The sequence below is a fragment of the Vigna radiata genome, chromosome 2 (genome assembly GCF_000741045.1).
Source record: "Vigna radiata var. radiata cultivar VC1973A chromosome 2, Vradiata_ver6, whole genome shotgun sequence".
NCBI classification, from domain to species: domain Eukaryota; kingdom Viridiplantae; phylum Streptophyta; class Magnoliopsida; order Fabales; family Fabaceae; genus Vigna; species Vigna radiata.
In genome coordinates this window covers 9756536-9771470 of record NC_028352.1, presented here as the reverse complement: position 1 = coordinate 9771470, position 14935 = coordinate 9756536, and the positions used below count along the sequence as shown (strand labels likewise).

The following is a 14935-nucleotide window of genomic DNA, read 5'->3' as shown; positions in this document are numbered from 1 at the left end:
TATCTTAATGAGAAATATATACACTTATGATCGGAATGGTGTAGCATAAGAGAAAGAAAGAAGATGATGTTAATGGAGTTACAGGGAGAAAATTAATTTGAAGATAGCAGCATAACACTTAGCATTTGTTTGGTAGCCGTCATTCGTTGCATTGTTTTGTTTTGCATTGCATTGCACCGTCAACTCTCAAAATTTTATACACCAAAAATATGCTGCGTCTCTTTCTCTCTCCCCTCTCTAGCAATTACACCTCTTTTGCCCTCCATTAAATGCAATTGCACCCTCTCTATACGCTCTGCAATTACTCTTCGCTGCCACATTTTCCTCCATCTGTTCCCCACTTCCCTCTCTCTCCCTCCTTCCTTCAATGCCCTTGTCCCTATCTCTTCATCTTCTTCTTCCTCCTTCTTTCTCTCCCTAACACACCATCTTCTTCTTCTTCTTCTTCTTCTTCTTCTTCTTTTTTTCTCTTCAAATGGCTCCTCACTTTTATACTGGTTTATAGTCACAAAACAGATCTACTACTACACCTTCATCTTCCACCACCCCTCACTGGTAAGTTAAAGAGTTTGTCAGTGAAACTGTTGTGGCATCCACTGTTACGATGGTCTGTTACAGTTCTGTGAGGTTACTGGTTTTTTGAGTAATGGGGTGTTTGGTACATGTTTTTTTGAGTTCTAACAGGTTTTTAGAAAGTGGCTAGAAACTAGGGCTGGGTTAGAGTGAAAGGGAACGCTAGGTTTGTAAGAAAGAGAAATATCCTGAAATACATGAAGCGTGTAGGATTCTCTGAGATCTTCGTGGGAGTTGGATTTTCTTAAAAAAAGTTTTGATCTTGCTCTTTGACAAGGCAAGATCAGAAAAGGGTATCGGTGTTTCTCCGCTTTTTGATTCATATGTGCATTGATGTGTATATCATTCTATAGGGTATATTTGTTTTTGAGCATTTGATTTTTCTTTTTTAATCTTTTTCTCTCTTGCAGGTCACGTTTGCGGATGTTTTGAGTTTTGTAGTAACACACTGACTCGCTTTGACATTGCCATCTGACAGAATCCGAGGACTCGTCGTTTTAAGCTTCTTCTTCTCTATCCAAGGACCTCTGAAAACCCAACCAACCCTTGTGGTAAGAGAGAGAAAGTGATACAAATATATAGAGAGAGAAAAAGAGAAGAGAGAGAGAGAGAGAGAGAGTCAATTCAGAATATAAATGTTGTTGGTGATGGTTTCTGAGGTGTGTGAAAAACACAAGGCGGTATTATGATTCCAGCGAGAAACATGCCGTCGATGATAGCTAGGAAGAACAAGAACAACCTTGGTGGGTTTGGATCATCGTCTTCAACTTTCACTCTTTCGCAGGTGGGTGTTTTAACTTTTCACCTTCTCTTTCAACGCATTTGACTCGCTTTTTTTATTCTTCACCATTTCAATTCCCCAAACTCCGTTTTAATTAAAATTTTGAAACAAATTTGACTCCTTTCATATTTTCACTTTTTAACTTTGCATCACAGCAACAAAATAAACAAACCCCTTTTTTGTACCACCAACCAGGCCAAATATCCTTCTCGATATTAGAAAGCCGCGTTTTCCCCAAAACTCTGTTATATTTTCTCCAAAAAAAAAAGTCAAAAGGAAAAATTTACAAATAGTTAAAAAAAAAAAGAGAGAGAAATTATCTTACAAAGAAATAAAATGTTGATGTCTGTGTCTTTTTCTCTGTGAGTGTACCGTACTATACTACATGTTTCTGTGCTGTGTTTTGTTAGATTGAGAAAGCATAAACCTCTGGAACCTTGAAGATCTGTAACAATGTTCCAGCCGAACCTTATGGAAGCCTTGGAGATGGGTCAGAACACTTCGGAGAGTGAGGTTCCTCGAATCCGTGAAGATGAGTTCGACAGTGCCACCAAGTCTGGTAGTGAAAACCATGAAGGTGCCTCTGGCGAAGACCAAGACCCTCGTCCCAACAAGAAGAAGCGTTACCACCGCCACACCCAACACCAGATCCAGGAAATGGAAGCGTAAGTTACTCTAAATATACTCCATCTTCTTGATTTTTCTTTGGGTAAAATACTATATATATGCTTCACCAAACACAGGTAATCCCTGTGCAAACCAGATATAACTATGAACAACAAAACCGACAGTTTTTCACAGAAATATTGTACCAGTTAGATATACTAGATATTTCAGCCTTGAACACCCAAACTTTTAATTAGTTTTATACAGAAGCATCGACCATATTTTTTAAAGGAACTGATCAAATTATGTTTGTGCAGATTCTTCAAGGAGTGTCCACACCCAGATGACAAACAAAGGAAAGAACTGAGCAGGGAATTAGGGTTAGAACCATTGCAGGTTAAGTTTTGGTTTCAGAACAAACGTACCCAGATGAAGGTATATCTGTATGACTGTGGTGCATGTGTTAGGTTTTGCCTTAACTTTTTTGTGAGTTGTGCGTTAAAGGGGGTGTTTTGTTTTTGCAGACACAGCACGAGCGGCATGAGAATACACAACTTAGAACCGAGAACGAGAAGCTTCGAGCTGATAACATGAGGTATAGGGAAGCTCTTAGCAATGCTTCGTGTCCTAATTGTGGTGGACCAACCGCAATAGGAGAAATGTCATTTGATGAACATCACTTGAGGCTTGAGAATGCAAGGCTTAGAGAAGAGGTACATCAGTTAAATAGCCAACATTTTATGTGACTTTATTAGTTGGTTACTCTAACTACTCGATGGACCAATTAAGAAGGACCTCAATAAAGTCTCGAGTTATGTGTTACAGATAGAAAATTAAAATGAATATTAAAAGGGAATTTTTAAGCAATGAACTAACAGTTACAAACCTCAAAGGGGTAGTTGATTATTATAACATTTTGTTTTTGACTTTTTTTGACAGATTGACAGGATTTCAGCAATTGCTGCTAAGTATGTAGGTAAACCTGTGGTGAATTATTCAAATATTTCTCCTTCCCTCCCTCCTCGTCCTCTAGAACTTGGGGTTGGTGCTGGTTTTGGAGGCCAGCCAGCTATTGGTGTGGACATGTATGGAGCTGGAGATCTTCTGAGATCAATTAGTGGACCCACTGAAGCTGATAAACCCATCATAATAGAGCTAGCCGTTGCAGCTATGGAGGAGCTCATTGGAATGGCACAAATGGGTGATCCCCTTTGGTTAACTACTCTTGATGCCACATCTACTATCCTCAATGAGGACGAATACATCAGATCTTTCCCTCGAGGAATTGGTCCAAAACCTACTGGTTTCAAATGTGAAGCTTCTCGAGAAACTGCTGTTGTTATCATGAACCATGTCAGCCTCGTTGAGATTCTCATGGATGTTGTATGTTCCACTCCCTTTACTCTATTGCAATAATGTTTATTCTATGTTATTCACTGAAGAGAACTAAACAAAGTTATTTGAAGTCTAACATTTATTTCGTTATTGTTTTCAGAACCAATGGTCCACAGTGTTCTCTGGTATAGTCTCAAGAGCCATGACTCTGGAAGTGCTATCCACAGGAGTGGCTGGGAACTACAACGGTGCCTTACAAGTGGTACACAAATAGAAATTATCTCTTTTATTTTTTAAAGTACTTTAACTAAAGGGTCTTAACAAATTAAACAATACAAAATGAAACTGATGTTTGTTTCTGCAGATGACAGCAGAATTGCAACTACCTACCCCTCTTGTGCCAACTCGTGAGAGTTATTTTGTAAGGTATTGTAAGCAACATTCGGATGGAACTTGGGCAGTGGTGGATGTGTCTCTGGATAATTTGCGTCCTAGTCCTTCAGCCAGATGTAGGAGAAGACCTTCTGGTTGCTTAATTCAGGAAATGCCAAATGGCTATTCAAAGGTATAGTCGAGACACTTATAGGGTAATTTTGTACACGTTGGATTCTTACTTGTATTTTGTTGAAATTGTAAAGACCAGTTACATTGACTTTTCCCATATACCTACTCAGTAGGAGGCTTTGATTTTTAGACCTAGGCCATACCCTTGATTTCATTTTTTCTCCTCAATGACTTAATCTATAATATATCTATGAATTAGGTCACGTGGGTCGAACATGTTGAAGTGGATGACAGAGGTGTTCATAATCTTTACAAACAGCTTGTTAGTTCTGGACATGCATTTGGTGCCAAACGTTGGGTTGCAACCTTGGATAGACAGTGTGAAAGACTTGCCAGTGCTATGGCAACAAATATTCCCACAGTTGATGTTGGTGGTAATATTCTCATTTCCTGTACTTTCACCATTACCATATCCTATAAGTAATTAACTTTTTATTCTTAATATGTTTATCAGTGATAACAAACCAAGAGGGGAGAAAGAGTATGATGAAACTGGCTGAAAGGATGGTGATAAGCTTTTGTGCTGGAGTGAGTGCTTCCACTGCTCACACATGGACAACACTGTCTGGAACAGGTGCCGATGATGTAAGGGTGATGACCAGAAAGAGTGTGGATGATCCTGGAAGACCTCCTGGCATTGTTCTCAGTGCAGCCACTTCTTTTTGGCTTCCAGTTCCACCTAAACGAGTTTTTGACTTTCTCCGTGATGAGAACTCTAGGAATGAGGTATGCCAACCATTCAAAAAGGCTAATTAAGTTAATTAATAACGTTTTAGGCTGCATTATTGTGTTCTCTTAGGTCCGTTATTAATGGATAATTAACCTTCCTTTGGTAATCTTGCTTACTTGGTGGATTTATTGATATGAATTGCTCCTTCTCTTTCTTTCTCAAGTTTTGACTGCCTAGATTTTACACCAATTACCTTCTATCAAGTGCTTTGGATTACATATCCTTTTCAGGTTGCCAAACACGGTATGATAGATGCTTTTCAATAAAAGCATAATAAGTTAGATGAAAAATGTTAGGTAGAATAACTATAGATATCTACTTTTACACCCACGTACACTATTTTACAGTTAGCTGATATGTTCATTATCTAATTGGTCCTCATTTCGTTTTCTCTACACCTATTTTCGGATTCTACTGATGTAAAATGACGTTTTCAAATGTATACCAGACATTGTTGCATTAGATAAGAACCTTCACTTCATATCATCTCAATAAAAAGTAACTTTACTTTCTTTTACCCATCAATTTTAATAAAATAATTTCGACAATATAAAAAGTTTAAGTATTTTATATTGGTAATTATTCTTAATTTATCATGTAAGCTAAAATTATAATTTTAAAAAATTTATTTTCTAAGTCCTTTTTAATTTGTTAAAACATATGTATAAGAATGTGGTTAGTCATAATATATATATTGATTTTCATTTCTTTTACATGTGTATATTTCTGTATTTCATTTTAATATTTTTAATTGAATTTCCAAACAACAGTGGGACATTCTTTCCAATGGTGGAGTTGTGCAAGAAATGGCACACATTGCAAATGGACGAGATACTGGAAACTGCGTGTCTCTACTTCGAGTAAATGTATGTTTATATCTTCCATGCATTTTTTACTCATTTTGAATGATTTCATTAGCTAAATCATAATTGATTAACCTATATCAAATTGTAGAGTGCAAATTCAAGTCAGAGTAACATGTTGATACTGCAAGAGAGTTGCACCGATTCAACAGGGTCTTTTGTGATATATGCTCCAGTAGACATTGTTGCAATGAATGTAGTTCTAAATGGAGGAGACCCAGATTATGTGGCACTTCTTCCATCAGGATTTGCAATTCTCCCAGATGGAACTATATCTCACGAAACTGGAGCTGGTGGATCTCTTTTAACTGTTGCGTTTCAAATACTGGTTGATTCGGTTCCAACTGCTAAGCTTTCTCTAGGATCTGTTGCCACTGTCAACAATCTCATTGCATGCACGGTTGAGAGAATCAAAGCATCTTTATCTGGTGAATCTGCTTGATGAGCTTCTACACTTTGGATCGTGCAGTAAGTTCATGACATAATCTTGGAAAACACATGCATGCACGTGTGCACTCTGATTTTTTAGAGTTTGTTTTTAATGATGTTTTATCTATGTTTCTAATAACATGTTATAAAGAGAAGTTGATTATAGTTATTTTGATGTTGTTCTCAGATGTTGCAGGTTAGAAGGATGAGAGAGTGAAGATGCAATGTGATGTGGAAAATGAAAAGGTGGTGAGGAATTTCGGCTGAAAAATGGGGAGAAGTCAAGAGCGCACCTTGCATGGTTCCTGCTCAGTACTCGAAAAGTGTTGAGAGAGGATTAAGGTTCGGGAATTGACTTCCCTATATATAGTTAAGGTTATGAGCTCATAATATTAAGACCTTGCTACCCTACCATTTACCATTTCTAAGACTAAAATATGTAGCTAGATAGCTAGGATTAACCTTTTGAGTAACTAGGGTTTATCTTTAATGTAAACTCTTATCTTCTTTTCAATTCTGATTTTGTGTGATTTAGAAGTAGTTCCGGCACTAGTTGGTGGAAAGTAGTTTGCATCTAATACACAAGCTATATTCTTACTAAATCATTTTTGTTTTTTAAAAAAAGTTTTGAAATTATTGCATGAATGTGTTCTTTCTCAGTGACATGGTTAACTCAGGATGATTACTTATTATTATTGATGAGAGAGAAAATAAGAGTTTTCTATATGGAATCATTTTCTTAAATTACATATAAAAAATAATATCATTATAAATAATTAAATTAATTTTACTTAATATTATTCAAATTTAAATTTATATAATTTACAATTATATCATAATTTGTTTAATTAATAGGTATTATTAAATAAATATATTACTTCTATCAAAAAGTAAAACCATATGTTCAGTTTTGAACATATTTATACAAATATTTGTAAATATGTGTGTTTTCTTTTTATTTTAGATAAAAGTAAATAAATCTCATTATTCAATTTTAAAATAAATGGAGAAAAGTTTACCTTTTATGTTTTTATAAGATATTTGTTTATAAGAGAAGTTTTTTTTTTTTTTAACACGACTTCTACATTAATGGAACATTTACATAGTTCAGATTTGAATTTGTGATATATTACAAAATATAAAGTTTAGAGAAAACTTCAATATTAATACTTCTACATCTCCATTTTATAAAATTAAAAGTTTGATGCAAATACAAAATAATAAGCATAATAATATTAATGGTAAATAATGATATATTATTATTATTATTATATACTAATTTTGTAATGACGAAAGAACTAAATAAATTATATATTTTTAACAAATAACTTTTTTTATATATTGTAAGTATTTAATAATATTTTTATATTATTTANCTAATAAATTAAATATTTTATTCAAGTTATTTGAGTCAAACATGTCGGTGAGTTAAAACATAATATAATGTTAAAAATTATAGATATTATATGTAAAAAAAACACACATATATATATAAACATTTTTCTAGAAATTTAGAATTTTTTTTACCATTTATTAAGTAATTTGAAAAGAAAAAAAATATTCAACAGCGAAAATAAGATTGAATCAAACTTATTTAAAAAAATATATCACAAGTTCAAATTTAAGTCATGTAAATGCTCCATTAACGTAGAGATAAAGAGAAAGATTGTTAAGGATAGTGAGGAGGTATAGGGTATTTTTTGAATAAAAGAAAACAATAGGGAGACGTAGAATATTTTTAAAATAAATTAAAATAGTGGGGAGGTGCAAGACGCACTTGGAGAGGTGGAGGGAGCAACACCCAAAGTTCAATAATCAAAGAACATTCTTTTCTGATTTAGAATTTTCTTCTCATTGATATATTATTTTCAATTTTTTCATTAAACAAATTTTTTTTAAACATAAAAAAATTAAGAATTATTTCAAAATTATAATGAGATAAATTTAAATATTGTAAACCATATAAACTAACATTTTTTAAATAAATTATATTAGTTAAGAAATCAAAATCTACTCGACCATCACTACTATTAAAAATATTTATAATTTTAAAAAATATTTTCAATTTTTATATTATGAAAACTTTCATTTTTTTTAATTTAACATTTTTTTTTCATATTAATTGGAATTTTAAAATAGGAACATAAAAGATTTAAATATTTTGAAGTTACATATTATAAATAGGTTTAATACATCATTTGGGGCTTTGGTTCAAAATGATCCCATCTTCGGAAAAAAATCACTAAGGTCCCATATTTCATTAAAAAAATGTTCAAAATGATCCTTTTGGCATAAGGCGTTAAAATTCTAACAGTGCATATGCTAGTGTGGCAGAACATTAGTGAGTTGTTTCAAATTAAGCTTACGTGACTATCTGAAGTCATTTAAAATATGTTAAATTAAAAAATAGGTTAAATTAAAAAAACCCTAACCCCAATTTGATTACTCTTTTTCTGCCGCCATCATTAGTTCCGACCTCCTTCCGCTCCAATCGCCACCAATTCTCGTTCCTATTCTCTGGTTCGTATCTTCATTTTTCCTTCTATCATTCATTCTATTTGATTAGATTCACAATTCACCATCATCCCACCTGGTTTGGTGCATATTGTTGCTAGAGATTTACTTAGGGCAGAAATTGCCACAGGAAGTGAAAATGGAAAGCGAGTCAAGCAGTATATGGAGAAGGGGTAGTTAGTCTGTGACGAATTGGGGTTAGGGTTTTTTTTAATTTAACCTATTTTTTAATTTAACCTTTTTTAATTTTTTTTTTAATTTAACCTATTTTAATTGGATTTCCATGGCGGAGGAGAAGAGGGTGTCGTCGTCATCATGAAGAAAGGTGACCGGCAAATGTTCACGGTGGAGCTCCGGCCTGGTGAGACGACCATAGTTTCGTGGAAGAAGCTGATGAAGGACTCCAACAAGCCTAACAGATCCAATTCGGCACCACAACAAGTCACAATCGCTCCGGGTGAACCTGTTGATGTTGAAGAAAATGATCCCTCACAGCCAAACCGTTTCAGTGCTGTAATAGAGAAGATTGAACGCCTTTACATGGGCAAGGATAGTAGTGATGATGAGGATCTGCTTGATGTTCCTGACGATGATCAATATGATACTGAAGACTCTTTTATAGATGATGTTGAACTGGATGAATATTTTGAGGTTGATAACTCTGCAATCAAACATGATGGGTTCTTTGTAAATAGGGGGAAACTGGAACGCATAAATGAACCTGTTGCACCACCTAACCAACAACCAAAGAAAAGGCACAAAAAAGATATAATGAAGAATGGTGAAAACAATGATGGGACAACCACGTAAGATAAGTTTTAAACACCTCACTAAAAGTTTGCTACGCTAGCATCGGCTCCGTTAAAAATTTTGAACATTTTTTTATGAAATATGGGACCTTAGTGATTTTTTTTCCAAAGGTGAGATCATTTTGAACCAAAGCCCCAAAAGAAGGGACCAAATGATGTATTAAACCTTATATATATATATATATATATATATATATATATATATATATATATATATATATATATATATATATATATAATATGTTAACGTGCGTACGTCTGTTTTTTTAGTTGGTACATTTTAACAATGTGTACCAAATTATAGTAGACAAAAATACCCTCATATATTATGGATTCTAAGTTTTAAAGTGAAAGATATTTAAATAATTTTCATTCTCAAAACTAAAAAAAAAAAAACCCAAACACTTACTCACCTCTCTCATACCTCTCAATCTTTTCTCTTTCATCTCTCTCACTCCAACCTTTTCTCTGTCATCACTGTAGCCCCAATTAAAAAAAATCAGAAACACTTAAACAATTTCTTACAAAAAATGATTTTATAATGAGTTTTCATTTTATAATTTTTGGCTTATCTAATTTTCACAAGAATAATGACATCAGAAGGAATTGGTAATTAGCCTGAAGGCTTTTTAAGAGATGACGATTTAACATCTGCAGATGATGAAATTAGAGAGGTTAGTGAAGATGATGAAATTGAAGAGATCTTGAATGAACCTTTGCCTGAAGGCGAATATGCCAATGACTCAACTCTTTACAAAGGTAAATTGTTTAACGACGAGTATTATAATTTTTTTTTTCAGTTGGATCTACCATAGGATGATAGAGAAAAGGTTGGAGTGAGAGAGATGAAAGAGAAAAGATTGAGAGGAATGAGAGAGGTGACTAAGGGTTTGAGTTTTTTTTTTTTTTTTTTTAGTTTTGAGAATGACAATTATTTAAATATCTTTGACTTTAAAACTTAGAATCCATAATATATGAATGTATTTTTGTCTACTATAATCCGGTACACATTGTTAAATTGTACCAACTAAAAAACAGACATATACACAGTAACAAACCCATATATATATATATATATATATATATATATATATATATATATATATAACAATCTGAAAAAACTTATACATATTAAATGTCCTATCAAATATTAATTTTAATTTATTTAAGATAGTTTATGCGTCTACTTGTTTGATCCATAAATCTCATTCAAATTTTTTAATACATGATATTTTATTTACTTAATGAACTAACATACTTATGAACATTAAAATCACAAGAAGAAAAAAATTAGATGATGATGAATTATGAAAAAAATAAATTAAATTACGAAGAACACTTATTAAAAGTGAAGTATTGTATCTTGGAAATATCTTATATGTCAAAAACAATCACGAAGGCTTGGAAAATTGTGTTGGAGTCTTGCAAATATGTTTTTCTTTATTAAATAAGTATAAGAGTTAGTTTAAATACTGAATAGAAGAGAGTTGCAATGATAATTCTTGAATTTTTATAAAAACACTATCACACTGGAGTAATCTATCATCACACTAGAGTAATTGATTATCTTTGTTAATAATCGATTGTCCTTGTCAATAATTGATTATTACTTAAAAAAATTGTATTATGAACTTAAAACTCTTTGAAATAATCTATTATTAGTAGTGATAATCAATTATGTTTATCTATTTTTGAAATGACATTTTTCTGAAATAGACCAAGTGCATCTTTTCTTCTATAAATTTAACAAAGCTTTATGTTTTGATAAACAAAATTTTGATTGTGAAAATTAGCTACGTGACATGTTTTGGTTAACTAGTTTTAAAAAAGTGTCTTTTAAGTTTCATAGAAAAGTGTTTTTTGAGTGATAAGCTGTCCTTGCTACTAGAATTTAGAAGCTTTGTTTATTCATTTCAGATTTGTAAAGGAAGTGTTTTTTATTCCTTATTATTATTTAAGGAATGTGAGTTTCATTTATTGTAATATTCAAGAGAGGTGTTGTGACATCCCAAATTATATAAGATGATATAATATAGAATAGAACACAAAATGATAAAAGAGAGCAGTCAAGAGGATATGAAATATATGTTTATGATTTTACAATCATCCAAAAACGCCTTCTAAACTTAAACTTTACATAATTCAAAGTAAGGGATACTTAAAATTTTTCAAAAGATCTACAAATATTAAGCTGACCTACAATAAAGTTCTTCAAAAGAGCACAAATATAAAATAGTATTCCTAAGAACTAGGTGCAGTGTCCTCTTCCTCTAGGGCTTGCTCTAACGGAACATCTTCTGTTGTTGCTCACATCCAATTTAGATGATCATTGCAAAAGAGATAAAACCAACATACAAAACAAACAGCAAACACACAAGGGTAAGCTAGATTCTCAAAGGCATACATACTACTATAATTTTAAATCTAACATTTACAATCAGAATTAGGCATACAAATACTTAGCACGTTGCAACAGACCACAACTAAATAAGACTCGTCCGGACCTAGAATGAACATCGAGTTATGGTGGGTTGTGTACTTGTGGTGGCCTCTACTGCTTTGCAAAGCCATTGCCATGGGTTGAACCCTACCACACACACAAGTGTAAGTCCGTTATCACTCGCCTTGGGTCATACTAGAAGCACCCAAGACTAGGACCTCCTACTACTCTCACCACATGACAAATTCTTTTCTAAGTGAGATTGAATGAGTCATTAGAGTGTTAGGATAACCCCCAAGACTGAGCTTACCTATGTTCATTCCAAACACTACTGAAATCTCACCAAGAGATCCACTTAACTTTCCAAATTACATCATATGGAACTCAATAATTTCTTCAAAACAATCTCAAAAGCATTCAATATTCATTAACAGACAATAATAGTTCTAGAAGAACCACTAAACAACACAAAACNTAGTGAACTCCTACTTAGACAAAGAAAATGACTTTGAAACCCTCACCAATGGCTCCGAAAGGGTCAAAAACCCCAAGAATGACCTAAAGAACGTCTAAAAATGATACCCGGAACCCTGAAAACCACCCAACTGTCCTGGATGATTTCCTGACAACAATAATCGATTATTACATATGATAATCGATTATTTACGTGAACTTTGAAGAAAACATGACATTCTGACTAGAATAATCAATTATCAAGTGAGATAATCGATTATTCTTATCAGTTTTTGACAGTAACCTGTTATTTCTGGTTTTAGTGCATTTGAGACACTTTAATGAGTTTCTAACACTCCTAAATTGATCTATATGATAAATTGAACTTGTCTAGATGGTTACAAATCTTCCTAACCTCTATTCCTAGTGGTTATGCATCATTTTAGAGTCAAAAACTTCAATTTTAGTTACTAAAAGACTTAATTTCGGATTTACCAATTTGGAAGTGTTTCAGACCTCTTTGATGCTGCTAATAAGTCACATTTGACTTAACTAAAAGACTACAATCGCTTAAGCTAGACCCTAATCTCTAATTCTAAAAATCACCATTCTAGTTCCCTAAATTTGACTCTCCTATTATCATTAACTTGACTGTGTTACTACTAAAATGTATAACTTGAACTCATAACTCTTAACACTAAATTCCAGCAATCAAATACACACTCATACCAATTCCTAGTTCATACATACATCAACACAGAGCTCACAGATCAGAAAATACACTCTTGGTTCTCAATTAACACCTCTACATAACAAATATCAATCACAACAGTTCACAACAAATTTCTCAGACAAACAATCATATTTATAAACACACATTCAGTTCATGCACATTTCATTCCACACAAAATCTAAGAGTCTAACTTCCCTTACCTCTAATTCCAGCAGTCAAGCTTGAGAATGATCAACATTGTCCCGTGTCTTAGGGAAAACTTTAACAATACCTATATATCATAAGATGATGATGGAGAACAAACTTTAAAACCAAATTGAGGCTGAAATTGGAAGAGAAGACACAATAGGTCACATGCAACAAGATTTGCTACATGATCACAACCAAAGGAAGAACGAAAAGGAAGAAGAATGTCACTACAAGAAAAATCACATTTACATACGAATTATTATATACAGATTCTAATTCGTATATAAGGATGTTGTTACATACAAATATTATATACGGATATTAAAATAAATAATAAAAAAAATTAAAAATTTTCAGCCTAAACCTAAGACATAAGCAACTACCTCACAACTTCTCCATTCGTGCATTTTCAGCCACGCCTCTCGTTCAACCACATTTCACTTTGATTCAGATGATTTTTATACTGGTTCGGTTCTTACCAATCCTATGTCCAGTTGCTTATCTCAAACCTAGATAAACAATCCACTATCACAAAACAATTACAAATAATAATCAAAAAGAAAAATAATTTGTAAAAGTTTAGAAACCACCTCTCTTGATACCACAAGAGATGAACCTGCACCTCCTTTGAATCTTCACAAAGGATGAGACACCTCCTCCGAATACTTCACGAAGGATGAAACACCTCCTCCGAATACTTCACGAAGGATGAAACACCTCCTCCGAATACTTCACGAAGGATGATCCTCTTCCANACACCTCCTCAGACGCACCAAGGATGAACCAGCTATTCCTCCGTCACCGTAGTTGCAATGTACCAGCACCAAGGATCACTAAGCACAAAACAATTACAATTAATAATCATGCAGAAAATTAACTTGTAAGAGTTTAGAATACCACCTCTCTTGAAACCACAAGAGATGAATATACACCTCCTTTGAGTCTTCACAAAGGATGACCACCTCCTTTGAATACTTCACGAAGGATGATTCTCTTCCAAGCACTTCCTCAGACGCACCAAGGATGAACAAGCTATTCCTCTGTCACTGCAGTAGCACTTCACAGCTTTGCAGACAAGAGTTTCTTTAGCTTCAGCAATAACACGATGTTCTCAATGATTTCAGATATTTAAAGCACAAGGGAAGAGTTTTTGTTGATGGATAAAGAGAGCCTATATATAGACTCAAGCAAATACTCTTCCATTCTTTAAAACTGGCTATTTAACGCATTTAATCGATTAATATTAGTGTTAATCGATTAAAATGAGTACAACGGCTAGTTTTCAAAAGTAGAAAACTCCAACGGTCACTTTTAATGGATTAAAATGAATTTTAATGGATTAAAATGAATTTTAATCGATTAAAATGAATTTTAATCGATTAAAATGAATTTTAATCGATTAAAATGAATTTTAATCTATTAAAACTGAAAAAGTTGAGTTTTCAGCTTTTACTCGTTTTAATCGATTAATATTAGTTTTAATCGATTAAAACAATGTGATTTTGACTCTTAACACTAATTACAATGTATGAAAGTACATGAAATCAAAACTAATGAAAATCTAAGTCCTAAACAATAAACTACAATTATTACAAAAGCTTTTAATAACACAAAATAAGTCTTCAAAGGATCTTCATGAATCTTGATAAATCTTGACTTGATTTGGACATCATCAAAACTTCATCTTTAAATATCATCAATACTTCACGAAGGATGATCCTCTTCCAAACACCTCCTCAAACGCACCAAGGATGAACCAGCTATTCCTCCGTCACCGTAGTTGCAATGTACAAGCACCACAGACAAGAGTTTCCTATGCTGAGTAAGAGCACACACTTCTCAAAGAGTTCTGAGTGTTTTAGCACAAGGGAAGAGTTGCTGTTGATGGATAAAGAGAGCCTATAAATAGACTCAAG

General features: G+C 33.1%; 1 protein-coding gene across 3 annotated transcripts; it reads left to right on the top strand.

Moving 5' to 3' along the window:
* The first annotated feature begins 202 nt into the window (after nucleotides 1–202).
* On the top strand, nucleotides 203–6421 carry LOC106756483 (homeobox-leucine zipper protein HDG2). Of its 3 annotated transcripts, none has more exons than XM_014638934.2 (13): nucleotides 203–555; nucleotides 1052–1357; nucleotides 1765–2019; nucleotides 2278–2395; nucleotides 2485–2673; nucleotides 2900–3343; nucleotides 3456–3557; nucleotides 3660–3860; nucleotides 4059–4233; nucleotides 4314–4585; nucleotides 5360–5455; nucleotides 5544–5920; nucleotides 6069–6421. In XM_014638934.2, the coding sequence occupies exons 3-12, from the start codon at nucleotides 1808–1810 to the stop codon at nucleotides 5892–5894; spliced, it is 2160 nt and encodes a 719-aa protein (XP_014494420.1). In that variant the 5' UTR covers nucleotides 203–555; nucleotides 1052–1357; nucleotides 1765–1807; the 3' UTR covers nucleotides 5895–5920; nucleotides 6069–6421. The 3 variants fall into 3 exon arrangements, with proteins under 3 accessions (XP_014494420.1, XP_014494419.1, XP_022634310.1); XM_014638933.2 differs by having other exon boundaries at nucleotides 984–1357; XM_022778589.1 differs by lacking the exon at nucleotides 203–555 and having other exon boundaries at nucleotides 1244–1356; nucleotides 1804–2019.
* The last annotated feature ends 8514 nt before the right edge of the window (nucleotides 6422–14935 follow it).